The sequence below is a fragment of the Trachurus japonicus genome, chromosome 8, assembly GCF_045865225.1.
Source record: "Trachurus japonicus isolate A0001 chromosome 8, Traja_1.0".
NCBI lineage: Eukaryota > Metazoa > Chordata > Actinopteri > Carangiformes > Carangidae > Trachurus > Trachurus japonicus.
Window position 1 is genome coordinate 4,028,586 of NC_140914.1, and position 13,567 is coordinate 4,042,152.

At 40.9% G+C, this 13,567-nt stretch overlaps 1 protein-coding gene across 1 annotated transcript; it reads right to left on the bottom strand.

Moving 5' to 3' along the window:
- Positions 1-4,015: 4,015 nt before the first annotated feature.
- On the bottom strand, positions 4,016-12,489 carry cdipt (CDP-diacylglycerol--inositol 3-phosphatidyltransferase (phosphatidylinositol synthase)). The gene is made up of 7 exons (XM_085785361.1): positions 12,350-12,489; positions 11,017-11,151; positions 9,902-10,055; positions 8,270-8,351; positions 8,059-8,140; positions 5,381-5,656; positions 4,016-4,543 (listed from the first exon to the last, which is right to left on the bottom strand). The coding sequence occupies exons 1-6, from the start codon at positions 12,390-12,392 to the stop codon at positions 5,514-5,516; spliced, it is 639 nt and encodes a 212-aa protein (XP_085641487.1). The 5' UTR covers positions 12,393-12,489; the 3' UTR covers positions 4,016-4,543; positions 5,381-5,513.
- Positions 12,490-13,567: the final 1,078 nt, after the last annotated feature.

Here is a 13,567-nt window from a genome sequence, read left to right on the forward strand (position 1 = left end):
GCTGATAAGTTTAGTTTTCGTTAAGTTTCGTTTTTCCCCCCAGACGCTAGCGCTTCTCAACCAGATGGTGGAAGCACTGAGCTGAAACTCCGCAATGTCCCTTTAAATTATCGGCGCATGTTGTTTTGAGATCGGCGGGGCAGAGACGTGAGCTGCTCAGTGAACACAATGGAGGTGAACGGTACAGGTCCCGTGTTGTGTTGTTGTTGTCTCTCTTCGCTAAAATGGTGTCGTCCTCGTCCTCGTCCTCGTCGTGTTTGGCTGAAAAAACGAGGCTTTATTATCCGCGAGCAGCATCTTAAAGGTAACGATGCGTGCGCGCAAGTGCAACAGCTGGATCACGACGACTAGACGACTCGACGATCGAGTCGACGTCCGCATGGTGCACAGACACACACACTACACTTCACAATTTTTTTTTTACTTTCACTTTAAACAGTTTAAAATGTGCAGAGAAGAGCAGCAGCTACAACTTTATTATAATAGCCAACTATAACAAAGCAACACAACAAATAAAACAATATTTAACCAGAGAAACTAAACTTTAGCCTATATATTCTACTTTCCCCCCTTCATACATATGGTAATATAACGCCCTTCTAATGTTTATACTTAAAGAGACAGTTCAACATTTAGGCAAATTCTCCCATTGCCATAATGCCAGTAGGTTCATCACCTTTAAATTATCGGTGCATGTTGTTTTTAGAACGGCGGAGCAGAGCCGCGAGCTGCTCAGAGCTACGCTACGGTGGCTCATTATGGGATTTCTTGGTTTCCCTCATCAAACTCATCAAATACACAATCCAACAACTCCACAACGCTCTGGTGGACAAGTTGTGAGCTGCACATTCACCACACTATGAGATAATAACACAACGTTACCACACAGAGTTGTTTTAGAGGGAAATGCAGCCGGAACTACATTCCAGACACGGCTGCTGGGCGGAGGGATTTCAAAAGCGCGAGTAGTTCGGAGTATTTGCTTCATGTGTCGTAATGTTACGTAATTATAGCCTACATGATTATCTCATAGCGTGGTGAATGTGCAGGTCCCAACTTCTCCACCAGAGCGCTGTGGAGTTGTTGGATTGTGTATTTGATGACGGGATTATGGCGAGAATTTGACAAAAACATTGAACTATCCCTTTAATAGTATCAGTGTGAATGCTTAAAGCAGATCATTTATTATTATTCTGGGCTCTTCTTCCCTTTTATGGTCTGTAACTACTTCTACATACTTTGTACTATTCAAACAATTCATACATAAGAACTTAAAATATTCAACTTGTTTGAACTTTGACTACTTCTGAGTACTTTCACCTACGGACTTCATTCAACCTGTAAAGCGTTGACAAAACTTCAAACTATTCAACCTGCATTCAACTTTCTCATATCTTCTACCATTATTGATCAATTACCTTTCAAAGTTCATTATCATTTCTGACAAAATTCAAATTTATATTGGGTGTGTATTGCGCGGAATGTACCGCGCTAGAGTGGGTGACATCATCGGCTAGAGTGGGAGAGCGTCAAAAAACCGTCTGAAACTTTTCTCTCTAAATCGTCCTCCTGGCCACAAATTACATTCAACACACATGGATTTCGCCACAGTTGTAGATAAACTTGTCCTCTCTCACACAATCTGCTCAAAAAAGCAGAGAGACTTACAGAATTTGAACTGTGAGCCTCTGAGTGCGGCCAGATCCCTTCCTGCTGCTCATTGACTCCCATACAAAAGGAGCAGATTTTCTATGAAAAGCTGAAATCTTCCCTGTTTCTAAGTCGAGATAGTATCAACAATTTTTACTCTAGTAACACCAAAAGGACATGAATGCGTTCAGAAAGGTCTTGCAGTTCTCACCATGTAACATTTCTGCTCATATTGGTACAGATTTGTCTTCTTCTCGCTATTTCTCCAGTTTAACTAACATTTCTTCAGACTCCCTTCATCAGATTTAACAGAACATAAGTTGTTGGTAAATTTGTTCTTTATCCATTTAAATTTCAAATTACACACACACAAAAAAAAAAATCAATATTTTGGTCATATCTAAACCGAAAAACAAAACAGTGTTCACAGTCTGGGCTGCATGTGGCCCCCAGAGGTCGCCATTTGAATAGGCCTGGCATATATCGAACCATAAGGACAAGTTTTATGTGATATATATACTTAGACATTATAGTATATTTAAACATATACATGTTTCTTACTTGCACATTAAACAAACAAGATCTTGTTGTCAAGTTTTCACCGTCTTTATTCTGCAGCTGCTTTTTTTTTTCTTTTTTTCTTTTTTACAGTGAATTCAAACCACCTGCACTCCCAGCAATATAATAACCATCAAATATATAATTACTACAATCAATATCTTTTAAATTACAACACACCGGCCTTGGCTCTTCTTCTGCTCATGTACATTTATACTTTAGAATGATGATAATAATAATAATAATAACACATTATATGGAAATAAACGTCACCATAAACAAAGAGGCGTATTTTTAAATCTCCACAGTTTAACACACGTTCTGCAGCGACTTCAAAATGTAATAAAAAAACAAAAACAAAACCACACATGATGATAATAATAATACTTGGTGCTCTTCACGCGAGGTATAAACGTATGTCCGGCATAACTCTCTAACTGCCTACGTACAATAATAAAAACCACAAATAAAGAACAACGAGCGGCGGCTCTGGAGGAACATTTCAGATATTTAAGCTGCTGAACAAAAACTAAAGATGGGAGCCGATTGGACAAAACAACTCAAGTCAAGATTTTCCTTTAGTGTCCTCCTTGAGGAAATATTTAAGGCTTTAATCTTTAGTTTATACTTAAGGAATCAATTAAACTCAGATTAACAAGTGCGTTAAGTTGGAGGTTTTCTCTGACGTTCCCAGACTGGTCCCCGTGATGAAGTTGTGCATAAATCTGTGTGAGTTGAGCCTTCAGGGCCACCGTAGGAAGTCACTCGTCTCCATGGAAACAGCAGAACTGAACTTTTTGAGGGAAAAGTTAAACTTGAGGTGTTTTGTGTGACCGATCGGCGTCAAAAACATTTTCAAATGTTGGATTATCGTTTATTTATTCATTTATTTATGCATGATTTGTTTTTTTGGTCCATGAAACTAAAAAAAAATAAAAAAAAGTTTCATAACTCGACGTCGTCTGATCTCGTTCTGTTTTTAGAGGAAACAACAAACACTGAAACGTCTCAACATGAAAAACCAGACGTTTGTTTGTCTCCATTGAAACACTCATATTCATTTTTCAGACCTTTTCTTTCTGCAGGGTTTGGACCAAGGGCTTATAAACGATAATATATATATATTATATGATAAATAACTCGTCTATAAAACAAATCAAAGACTAATTGTAGGAAGCAGAAGCAGCTGTCGATGGAAACCAGTGTCAACTCTAAATATTGATCAGTGATATTCGACCAAACTCTGATAGTGATTATTTGTGATATTTAGATTCTCAAAGCGCCGCGTGAAGGAGTTTGTTTCTCTGAGAAGACGATACTTTTAAAGACTTTTAAAGGGATAGTTCAATATTTTGTCAAACTGGCCCATTGCCATAATCCCTATAGTCATAGCAGTAGGTTCGTTACCTTTATAATTGTCGGTGCAAGCTATTTTTAGAACGGCGGAGCAGAGCCGTGAGCTGCTCAGAGCTACGCTACGGAGGCTCATGATGGTTTCTCTCATCAAACTCATCAAATACACAATCCAACAACTCCACAACGCTCTGGTGGACAAGTTGTGAGCTGCACATTCACCACACTATGAGATAATAACACAACGTTACCACACAGAGTTGTTTTAGAGGGAAATGCAGAGACTGCTGATGAAAAACTGTCCCTGAAGGCAACACACATCAGCGGTTTTGCATGAATTTCCCTCTAAAACAACTCTGTGTGGTAACGTTGTGTTATTATCTCATAGTGTGGTGAATGTGCAGCTCACAACTTGTCCACCAGAGCGTTGTGGAGTTGTTGGATTGTGTATTTGATGAGTTTGATGAGAGAAACCAAGAAATCCCATAATGAGCCTCCGTAGCGTAGCTCTGAGCAGCTCACGGCTCTGCTCCGCCGTTCTAAAAATAGCTTGCACCGATAATTAAAGGTAACAAACCTACTGCTATGACTATAGGGATTATGGCAATGGGCCAATTTGACAAAATGTTGAACTATCCCTTTAAGAAGTGCAACATCTGGAAAGAAAAACGTCCTCATACACTATAAAAAGTTCTAACAACGTGATTAAACGCGGTGACAGACGCTGCTGGACGGAGCTGCTGTGGTTATCAACATGAAGCCCGATCAATAATCTATAAAAACCAGGAACGGACAAACTGATGTAAACAAACTGCAGCTGCGTTTTTTATTTTATTTCCACTATTGATCCGATCAGTCGATCAGTTGATCAGTTCGACTTCAAGAGAAACAAACCGGCTCCAGTGACGATGGCGAAGCGATGATGTCACAGGAATCTGTACACGACACGTCGTCACATTTGGTCATAGACAAAACTAGAGCGCTGGAAAAGAGAGTAACGACACCACCATTGACTCCCGTGGTAATAAGGGTTTAAGGGTTTAAGGGTTTAAGAGTTTAAGGGTTTAAGGGTTTAAGGGTTTTGCCCCCCTAGTGGCAGGATATGGGTATTGCAAAAGCGCCCAGAAAACCCATTCACTCCAATGTATGTGTGTTGCCCACTTGCTTGTAAATTGATGAAAACAGATGTGTTTTTGTTTTTAGGTGTCTTGGTCATATCAAATTATACTTATAACTTGTTTATTATAAAATGTAGATTGAAACATTAAAGGTACAGTATGTAAGAAATCTGAAGCAACTGGCCGTAAAATCCTCCTAATATGTCACAGAGACTCAGGAATAATGTTCATATAACATGATGAACTCACCAACAACAATAGTACAGCCAGAGTATTCGCATTAAAAATCTTTTTTTGCAGACTGCAAATCATGTTTATGTTTTGAATTTACGTGTTTACATGTTGCGCCACCTAGCCCTCTCTCCCAGTCACGGTCTGCTTTCACTGAGCTGCCGCTACGAGTGGGAGATAAAACAAGATCACTTTGTTTTGAATTTGACTGCAGTAACCGTTTTTGGCCACATTCTTACATATTGCACCTTTAATGTAGACAACTGTTGTTTTTTTTACTCGCCTATGTGTTCATATTTATCTGTAAAGGAACCATGATGATACTATGATCTATAAATGTCCTTAAATTATTGAAAACACCACACTTGCTCATTCACCAACAATGCAGAACTTTAGCAAAACCCACATTCCTCCACCAGGAGGCGCTGCCATTGGACCGTTACGCTCTTTTCCAGCGCTCTAGACAAAACAAAACAAAACAAACTTCCACAAACCGTCTCCATGGTTACAGACGCCTCCCGCCCCTTTCAGAGGACGTGAATAAATAAAAACCGTAGTTGTTGTTGTTGTTGTTGTTGTTGTTGTTGTTGTTGTTGTGGCTCCTCACTGCCGCTTGGCGCTCCGCTGGCGCTCGGCGGCGTCCATGGCGGCCATGTTCTGGGCGGCGGTGACGAGGTGCAGGAGGCTGATGCCCGACTTCAGGAAGCTGATGGTCCCACACAAACCCTGCAGCCAGTAGAGCCACGCTACACACACACACACACACACACACAGAGATACACACACACACACACAGAGACACACACACACACACACACACACACACAGAGAGAGAGACACACACACACACACACACACACACACACACACACACACAGAGACACAGACTTTAATTAATGTCTAAAACATTTACTGTGTCTGATGCTGCGTTCATGCGTAGTCAGAATAATGGGAAAAATGAGTTTCTGACGGGTCGAGTAGAGGAGCGGTTGTTATGAAGAGGAGGTGGAGGAAGAAGGGGAGGGGGAGGAAGAGGAGGAGAAAGAAGAGAAGAAAGAGGAAGAAGAGGAGGAGGAGAAGGAGTAGAGAGAGGAGAAAGGAGGAGGAGGAAGAAGATCGGCATAAAAATTTGTTTATCCCAGCGGCGATAGCCCTCATGAATTCTCCTTCTAAAGGCCCTTTCACACCACGGACGTAACGAATAAACGACACGAAATTGCGAAATATTCGCGGCCAAATATTTCGCATCAAAACCCTTCACACCGGCGGCGACACGAATATGCGACAGATGTGACAATTAGATTCCAAAGTTTCGCTTTGCGACGGGAGGTTCTTCGCCTCCACGTCATGTCTTTAATCTGTTAATTATCCCTCACGTGTTCACTACGTTATGCCGCTGTTGTTACCAACTTTACTCAAAACAGCAGCTCACTGTCTGATCACTGATCAATATCTGATCACTGTCCTGACAGTATGAACACACTATTGCTATTTCTCCTCCCCCTCTCCTCTTTCCACTTACCCCCCCCCCCCCGCCAGAGTCCTGCACGGGTCCAATTTTGGAAACCCGCGCCCGCCCGACCCGTTGTTTTTTAAGCCCGTGTCCCGACCCGTCACCCGTGATTATTTCTGACTACAACCCGGATCCGACCCGCCCATCAATATTAAGACCCGCTGCCCGACCCGCTGCCCGTTAGATCGCCGTCATCACCGGCGATAACGGGGGTACAGCCGTACTCTTTAGAAAAAAGAAAAGAAAAGAGAGAGAGGGGGGGAGCCGTACTCTTTCGCGGCTATTTCCGGAACGGAGAATGATAGCGACGTCATTATTTTTTTAATGAAAGCAGGACACTTCAGCCTTTAAATTGATCCCATCGGTGTGTTTGTAGCTTTTACCCAGAAGCCGAGCAGTCAAGCCATGACAGGCTAAACTCCAGGGAAAGCTGTGAGCGGTCACACCAGCGGCCAAAGATCGTTTATTTACATCAAGATGCTGCTCTGTTGTTGCCGTGAGTGATAAAAAAAAAAGATTTGCTACGCTGGTTCATGCAGCTGCGCTGAGTTTTTCTCTGTAGGCCGACACATACACCCGCTACCCACCCGCGTTCATTTGAGTTCCGCCCATGCCCGACCCGTGAATTTTCACAAGACAGCTGATCCACCCGTTGAACACCGTTTTTGCGGGGTACCCGTCGGATACCCGCGGGGATCCGCCCCGATGCAGGACTCTGCCCCCCGCCCCCCTCCTCCTCTCTCCTCCGAGACACAGGTTATTTACATTGTTTACATTAGCGGCCAAGCACGTGCCCATGCGCCCGCGCGCATGCGTGCGTGTGTATGTGTGTGTGCGGTGTGCGTCTCTGTGTGAGTCCGTGCCCAGAGAGATGGCAGGTGAAGGGGCTGACTGGCAGAGATCAGAGCAAAGACGGTGAAACTTTTTTCCTGTGAGAGACCACAGTCTGTTGGGAAACAGCTGTGTTCTGACGTGGGGGATGTGACGTACCTCCTCTTCATGCCACATGATTGGTTGATGCGTTTATTTGCCGGGCGAAAGCTCAGAAAAATTGACCACACGACGAAAAAAAATTATGTCGCATTTTCGCCGCGACACATTCGCGGTCGGTGTGAAAGGACCCGTTATGAAAACTGGGGTTCGAAAAAAAATATTGATGCGCGAATTATTCGCATGAAAAATACGTCTCCGGTGTGAAAGGGCCTTTAAACGTACCCACTGTATGAGTATTTATTTAACTAACATGTACTATTTTGTAATGTGTTGTTTATTTTTATCCTTTTTTATTCTTTTTCTGCATGCGCGTTGAGTGTCGTGTATGTGTTGACCACTGCTGCACAGATAATTGCCCCTTTGGGGATAATAAAGACTGTTTGAACTTTGAACTTGAACTTTGAAGAGGAGGAAGAGGAAGAACAGGAGGAGGAGAAAAGGGAGGAGGAAGAGGAAGAGGATTAAGAATAGAAAGGAGGAACAGGAGAAAGAGGAGGAAGAGAGAGGAGAAAGGAAGAGGCGAAAGGAGGAAAGGAGGAAGAAGAGGAGGAGGAGAAAGAGGAGAAAGGAGGAGGAGGAAGAGGAGGAGGAGGAGGAGGAGGAGAGAGAAAGAGGAGAAAGAGGAGGAGCATCTTGTCTCACCAGCCGGCTCGGCGACGTGGTGGAGGACGTAGAGGAGACAGTAGAAGAGTTCGTTTCCAGCGCACATGATGAACAGAACGGGCTGAGGAGAGAGAGAGAGAGAGAGAGAGAGGGTTAACAGCTGTGTGTGTGTGTGTGTGTGTGTGCGTATCTCTGTGTGTGTGTGTGTGTCTCTGTGTGTGTGTGTGTGTGTGTGTGTGTGTGTGTGTACCTTGGAGGTGTAGTAGATGCGGAGAACAGGGTTTCCAGAGAGGTCGATGGTCTTGTGGCTGGACGAACCCTTCACCGTGGAGCTGAGCAGGAAACACGCACAATTACACTTATATCGCTATTAATAATTAATTAATTAAATAATCCTAAAGTTTCCTAAATACCTTCACTTTCTAAAAAAGATCATGTGGGAAAAATGTTGTGAAGCAATTATATTTTGACTGTACTGTATTTGATTTTACACATTCATAGTGTTGTAAAATGATTTAATATAATGTCCAGGGCTGCAACTAACACATTTTTTTCATTATCGATTAATCTGTTGATGATTTAAACGATTAATCGATTAGTTGTTTGGTCAATAGAATGTTAAAAAATGTTGAAAAACATCAATCAATGACGTCCTCAAATGTCTTGTTTTGTCCACAAACCAAAGAGAGACTCAGTTTATTGTCATAAAGGAACAAAGAAACCAGAAATATTCACATTTAAGAAGCTGGAATCAGAGAATTTGGACTTTTTTTCTTTAAAGAAAACGACTCAAACTGATTATTACATTATCAGAATAGTTGACAATTAATTAAATAATTGATTATTTTTCGATTAATTGATTAATTGTTGCAGCTATAGTAATAATCGTGATAATTTCTCTGACGATGATCGTACCAAGGAAATCTATAATTGTGACATCCTTAATACACATATTTATTAAATACATTTTATAAAACGGAAAGGTGAAATCCCGCAATCTGATTGGTTGTTAACCGTGGTATAATGAGCATATACCACGGCTACTATTCTAAAGCCTTATCACAGCGTAGGCTATCACTCCGCCTCAGGCACGTATGACTGGTATGAGTGGAAGTTGTTGTCATGTATCCATGACAACGGACTGTTGCAGTCCGTAGCAAAGACAGTTGATGTTTTTACGATGTTAAAAAACAGACTAAAGTAGTTGAATCCACATGTTTAAGGTTTAAACTTTCACCTCCAGAGGGTTAACAATGGTAGAGGGGACTGAGCAGTGACAGAGGAAAAGACGAGATGCAGAGCTACTAGGAGCTAACGTCTGGAGAGGTGGGACTATTTTTTTCACAGTGAGGCTATTTTATTGGATAATATGTATTTCTGGTTGAATAAAACTACATGAAATTGATTGCGTATCCCTCTTTCATATTGCCTTTATTGGTAACCGTTTTATAAAAGCAATATATCACTCCAGTCCGTGGTCTATGCTCATTATACCACTCTAAGGGCCCTTAGCCGTGGTATAATGAGCATATACCACGGCCTGTCCTGATATATTGCTTAATTATATATATTAAATCAAGAGTTCATTTGCAAAAGCAGATAAGTGCCATTTAAAAAAAAAAAAGAGCTGAGGCTTTGTAATTATTCTTTGCATAGTGTTCTTTTCAATAAAACTTTTTTTTTTTTTTAGATATGTCTGTTTTTTACATCTCAAAGTCACTAAACTTTGGTTTGACTGATATCACCTTATGGAAATAAAAAATAAAAAATGAAGATTCTAGAATTTTTAAAAAACGGAGTCATCTGCTTTTGCAAATGAACTCTTCATATATAAAAAGGCTCTGAGTTCTAGAGTCTGGGGGTGAAAGAGAAACCCCCTCACCTGTGCAGGTGCAGCCAGTGGCTGGCCACGTCCAGACTCATGCTGAGCTGGAACAGGAAGGTGTAGGTGGGGTAGAGCAGCGACAGGTTCACCAGCAGACACATGGTGGCGCAGCGGTCCGTCAGCATGTCCAACATGGCGCCGAACCTGGTGGCTGGCGGGAAACAGACAGACAGACGGGTCAGAAACAGACAGACAGACGGGTCAGAAACAGACAGACAGGCGGGTCATGGGATTTAAACTCTTATCTTCACTTTCTGTTTTCTGTTTTTAAATTATTTCATCTTCAGTCTCGTGTTTCATCCCGTCTTTACTGTTTTTATTTATTTTGTGTAAAACAGGATGAAAACATTCACTGTGTCTGAGGCTGCGTTCACGGGCATCAGAATAATGGGAAAAATTAGTTTCTGACAGGTTGAACTGAGAGACGATGGAGGAGGAAACACAGAGAGAGAGAGAGAGAGGAGAAGAAGGAAAAGAAGGAGGAGGAGAGGGAGGAGAAAGAAAAGAAGGAGGTAGAGGAGGAGAAGAAGGAACAAAAGAAGGAGGAGGAGGAGGAAGAAGAGGAAGAGAAGAAGGAGGAGAGGAGGAGGTAGAAAAGAAGGAGGAGAAGGAGGTAGAGGAGGAGAAGAAGGAACAAACGAAGGAGGAAAGGAGGAGGAGAAGGAAGAAAAGAAGGAGGAGGAGGAGGTAGAGGAGGAGGAGAGGAGGAGAAAACATTGAGAGAGAGGAGGAGGAGGAGAAGGAAGAAAAGAAGGAGGAGGAGAGGACGAGAAGAAGGAACAAACGAAGGAGGAAAGGAGGAGGAGCAGGAAGAAAAGAAGGAGGAGAAGAAGGAAGAAAAGAAGGAGAAAACAGTGAGAGAGAGGAGGAGAAGGAGGAAGAAAAGAAGGAGGAGGAGAAGGTAGAGGAGGAGGAGAAAGAAGAAAAGAAGAAGGAGGAAGAGGAGGGTGAGAGGGAGTGGTTGTTCTGTTTAGTGTTTTATGTTACACTGTATTAAGAGACTGATTAATTGGTTGATTGATTGATTGATTGATTGATTGATTGATTGATTGATTGATTGATTGATTAATTGATTGATTGATTGATTGATCGGTCGGTCGGTCGGTTCATACACTGGTTGAGTGCGCGGGCGGCGTGGCCGTCGAAGGCGTCCAACAGGCCGCTGAGCAGGTAGCAGAAGACGGCCGGCCACGGGCAGCAGGGCATCAGGTAGAAGGAGACCAGCGCCAGCACCACACGGGCGTAACCTAGGCAACGGAGGAGAAAACCATTCATTTAGACCAGGGGTGTCAAACTCATTTTAGTTCAGGGGCCACAAACAGCGCAATCTGATCTCAAGTGGGCCGGACCAGTAAAATAAAAGCATGATACCATATAAATAAAAAGACCATTGAATTGTTCCCTTTGTTTCAGTGCATTATTAAGATGTTTACAGTTAATGAACTATTCTTTTACAAACCAACTTGACATTTCTTGATTACTTGATTGTGCAATTTCAACAATATTATGCCTCTTACAGTATGTCTTCTGTAATTTTCACAGTTGGCAAATTCATCCTGAGGGCCGGATTGAACCCTCTGCCGGGCCGGTTTTGGCCCACGGGCTGCATGTTTGACACCCCTGATTTAGACACTAAACCCTTTGTCATTTATTCTGTTTTACTCGTCTTTAAAAAGGCAAAACAGTCCGGCAGCTAACAACTGTTCTCCCCAAACCAATTCATTCTTAATTAACAGATTTGTTATTTTATTATTCATTATTAGGTCTCTGTGTTTGTCTTATTCTTGTTTTGTTCTTAAGTTTTATTTTTATTTTTATTTTTAAGTAAAGCACTTTGATCATCATTTTAGATGCTGTATAAACTTTCATTTTTTTGGTTTCATTTGATATCACAATGTCACATGTCAAGTTTGACAGGTTGGGTTGAAACAAGAATATTATATGATTCGTCTAAAAAGTCAGTTACATAATTATATTCCCAATTATGAGATATAATTATATATCTGGTGTTTTGATTGTATAATATTGGAAAATAAAAAATAAAAAGAAGCAGAGCCCAAATGAAATGAAAACTGTGAATTTTCTGGTTATGTTCAAAGGTTTCACTTTACAATGTGTGAAAAAAACTAAAAACAAAATAGATATATAGATATATGTGTTTATTTCAACAGTTTCTGTCTGTTTCCTGACAACAAATCACAACTCTAGTGTCCAACATTTCACCACAAACGGAGCAAAAACTAGAGAAAAGTTTAAAAAATATTTGACGCCACTTGAATTAATATTTATCTTTAATAAATCTGGTTTATTCGTCCTTTATATTAATCGTTACTTTATTTTGACAGGATCAACTGTAACAGTGCGAGGCTAATGCTAAGCTAACTAGCTACATGGTGTCAGAGGAGACGGTTAGAAACAAAACAAAACAATATTTCAACAACTCACCGATTAAATTGGGGACAAATAAGAAAATATTCTCCTGCGCCATCTCGGATTTCTGTCGGCGGGTTTTTTTCTGCGTTTATTCACTCGAGTTTCACACAGAAACTGTCACAAAAAATAAAAGAAATCGACAGTTGAGTTTGGTTCGAGCGACAACTTCCGGTCTGGAAACTCACAGCACGACTTCCGGTGGATTCCCTTTCAGAATAAAAGCGCCACCGGTTGAAAACTTCCCATTTTTAACAGAAATCGTCAAATTTTTTTCTATTTGGTGAATAATAATACACAGGATGATTCCAAAGATAATAAATAATAAAATTAAACTTGTACTCAGTGAACATAAGGTGCAAATGACAGCTTCGGCACCGAATGCTGTGCTTTTATTTTATAAACAAGCTCTTCTTCCTGTTTCCCCGAACCGTGCTGCGTGCTGTGCGTGTCGCATAGATATATATAGATATATATACGTTTATATATCTATGTGCGTGTCGCGCTTGACGTCATCCCGCTGAGCGGTGACGCCGTGATGACGCAGCTCCACTCCCCTTTAATCGTTCCCCCCAGAAACAGAAACAGGCCGCCGGGTTATTTTTAGTTCCTGGTGTTTTTCAACCCAAAGTCACGAGGACACAGTGAGAATAATCACCGGAAGTCAATCAATATTTATCAATTCGAGATTAAATAATGATAATAAATAATCAGATTATATCAATTACTTTGATTTTAATCCATATGTATGATTATTGATGTATTAATGATCAATTTCATGTATAAAACCGGAATCACACATAAATTATTTGTTGAAAATGTAAATGTTTGTTAAATAGTCTGTTAGCGTGACTTTATTATTATTATTTTTCATAAACCTACAGATCTTGAAATTTAATGATCTTGTGGACTATAAAACTGCTCAAATTATGTATAAAGTAAATAATAATCTGCTTCCAGATGGTGTCCAGAGGATGTTTCAGACCCGAACCAGTAGATATGAACTAAGAGGGACTCATGTGTATACAAAAGCAAAAGTACGAACAAATGTGAAACAAAGATGTATTAATCAATTACAGGAGTCAATCAATGGAATAATCTAGAATTAGAAATCAAACTGTGCAACACACTTAATAGATTCAAAAAGTTACTTAAAAATAATATTATTAATAAATATAAAACTGATTTATAAATACCAGTGTGCTTATAAACTGCTGTATGTAGAATATGCGT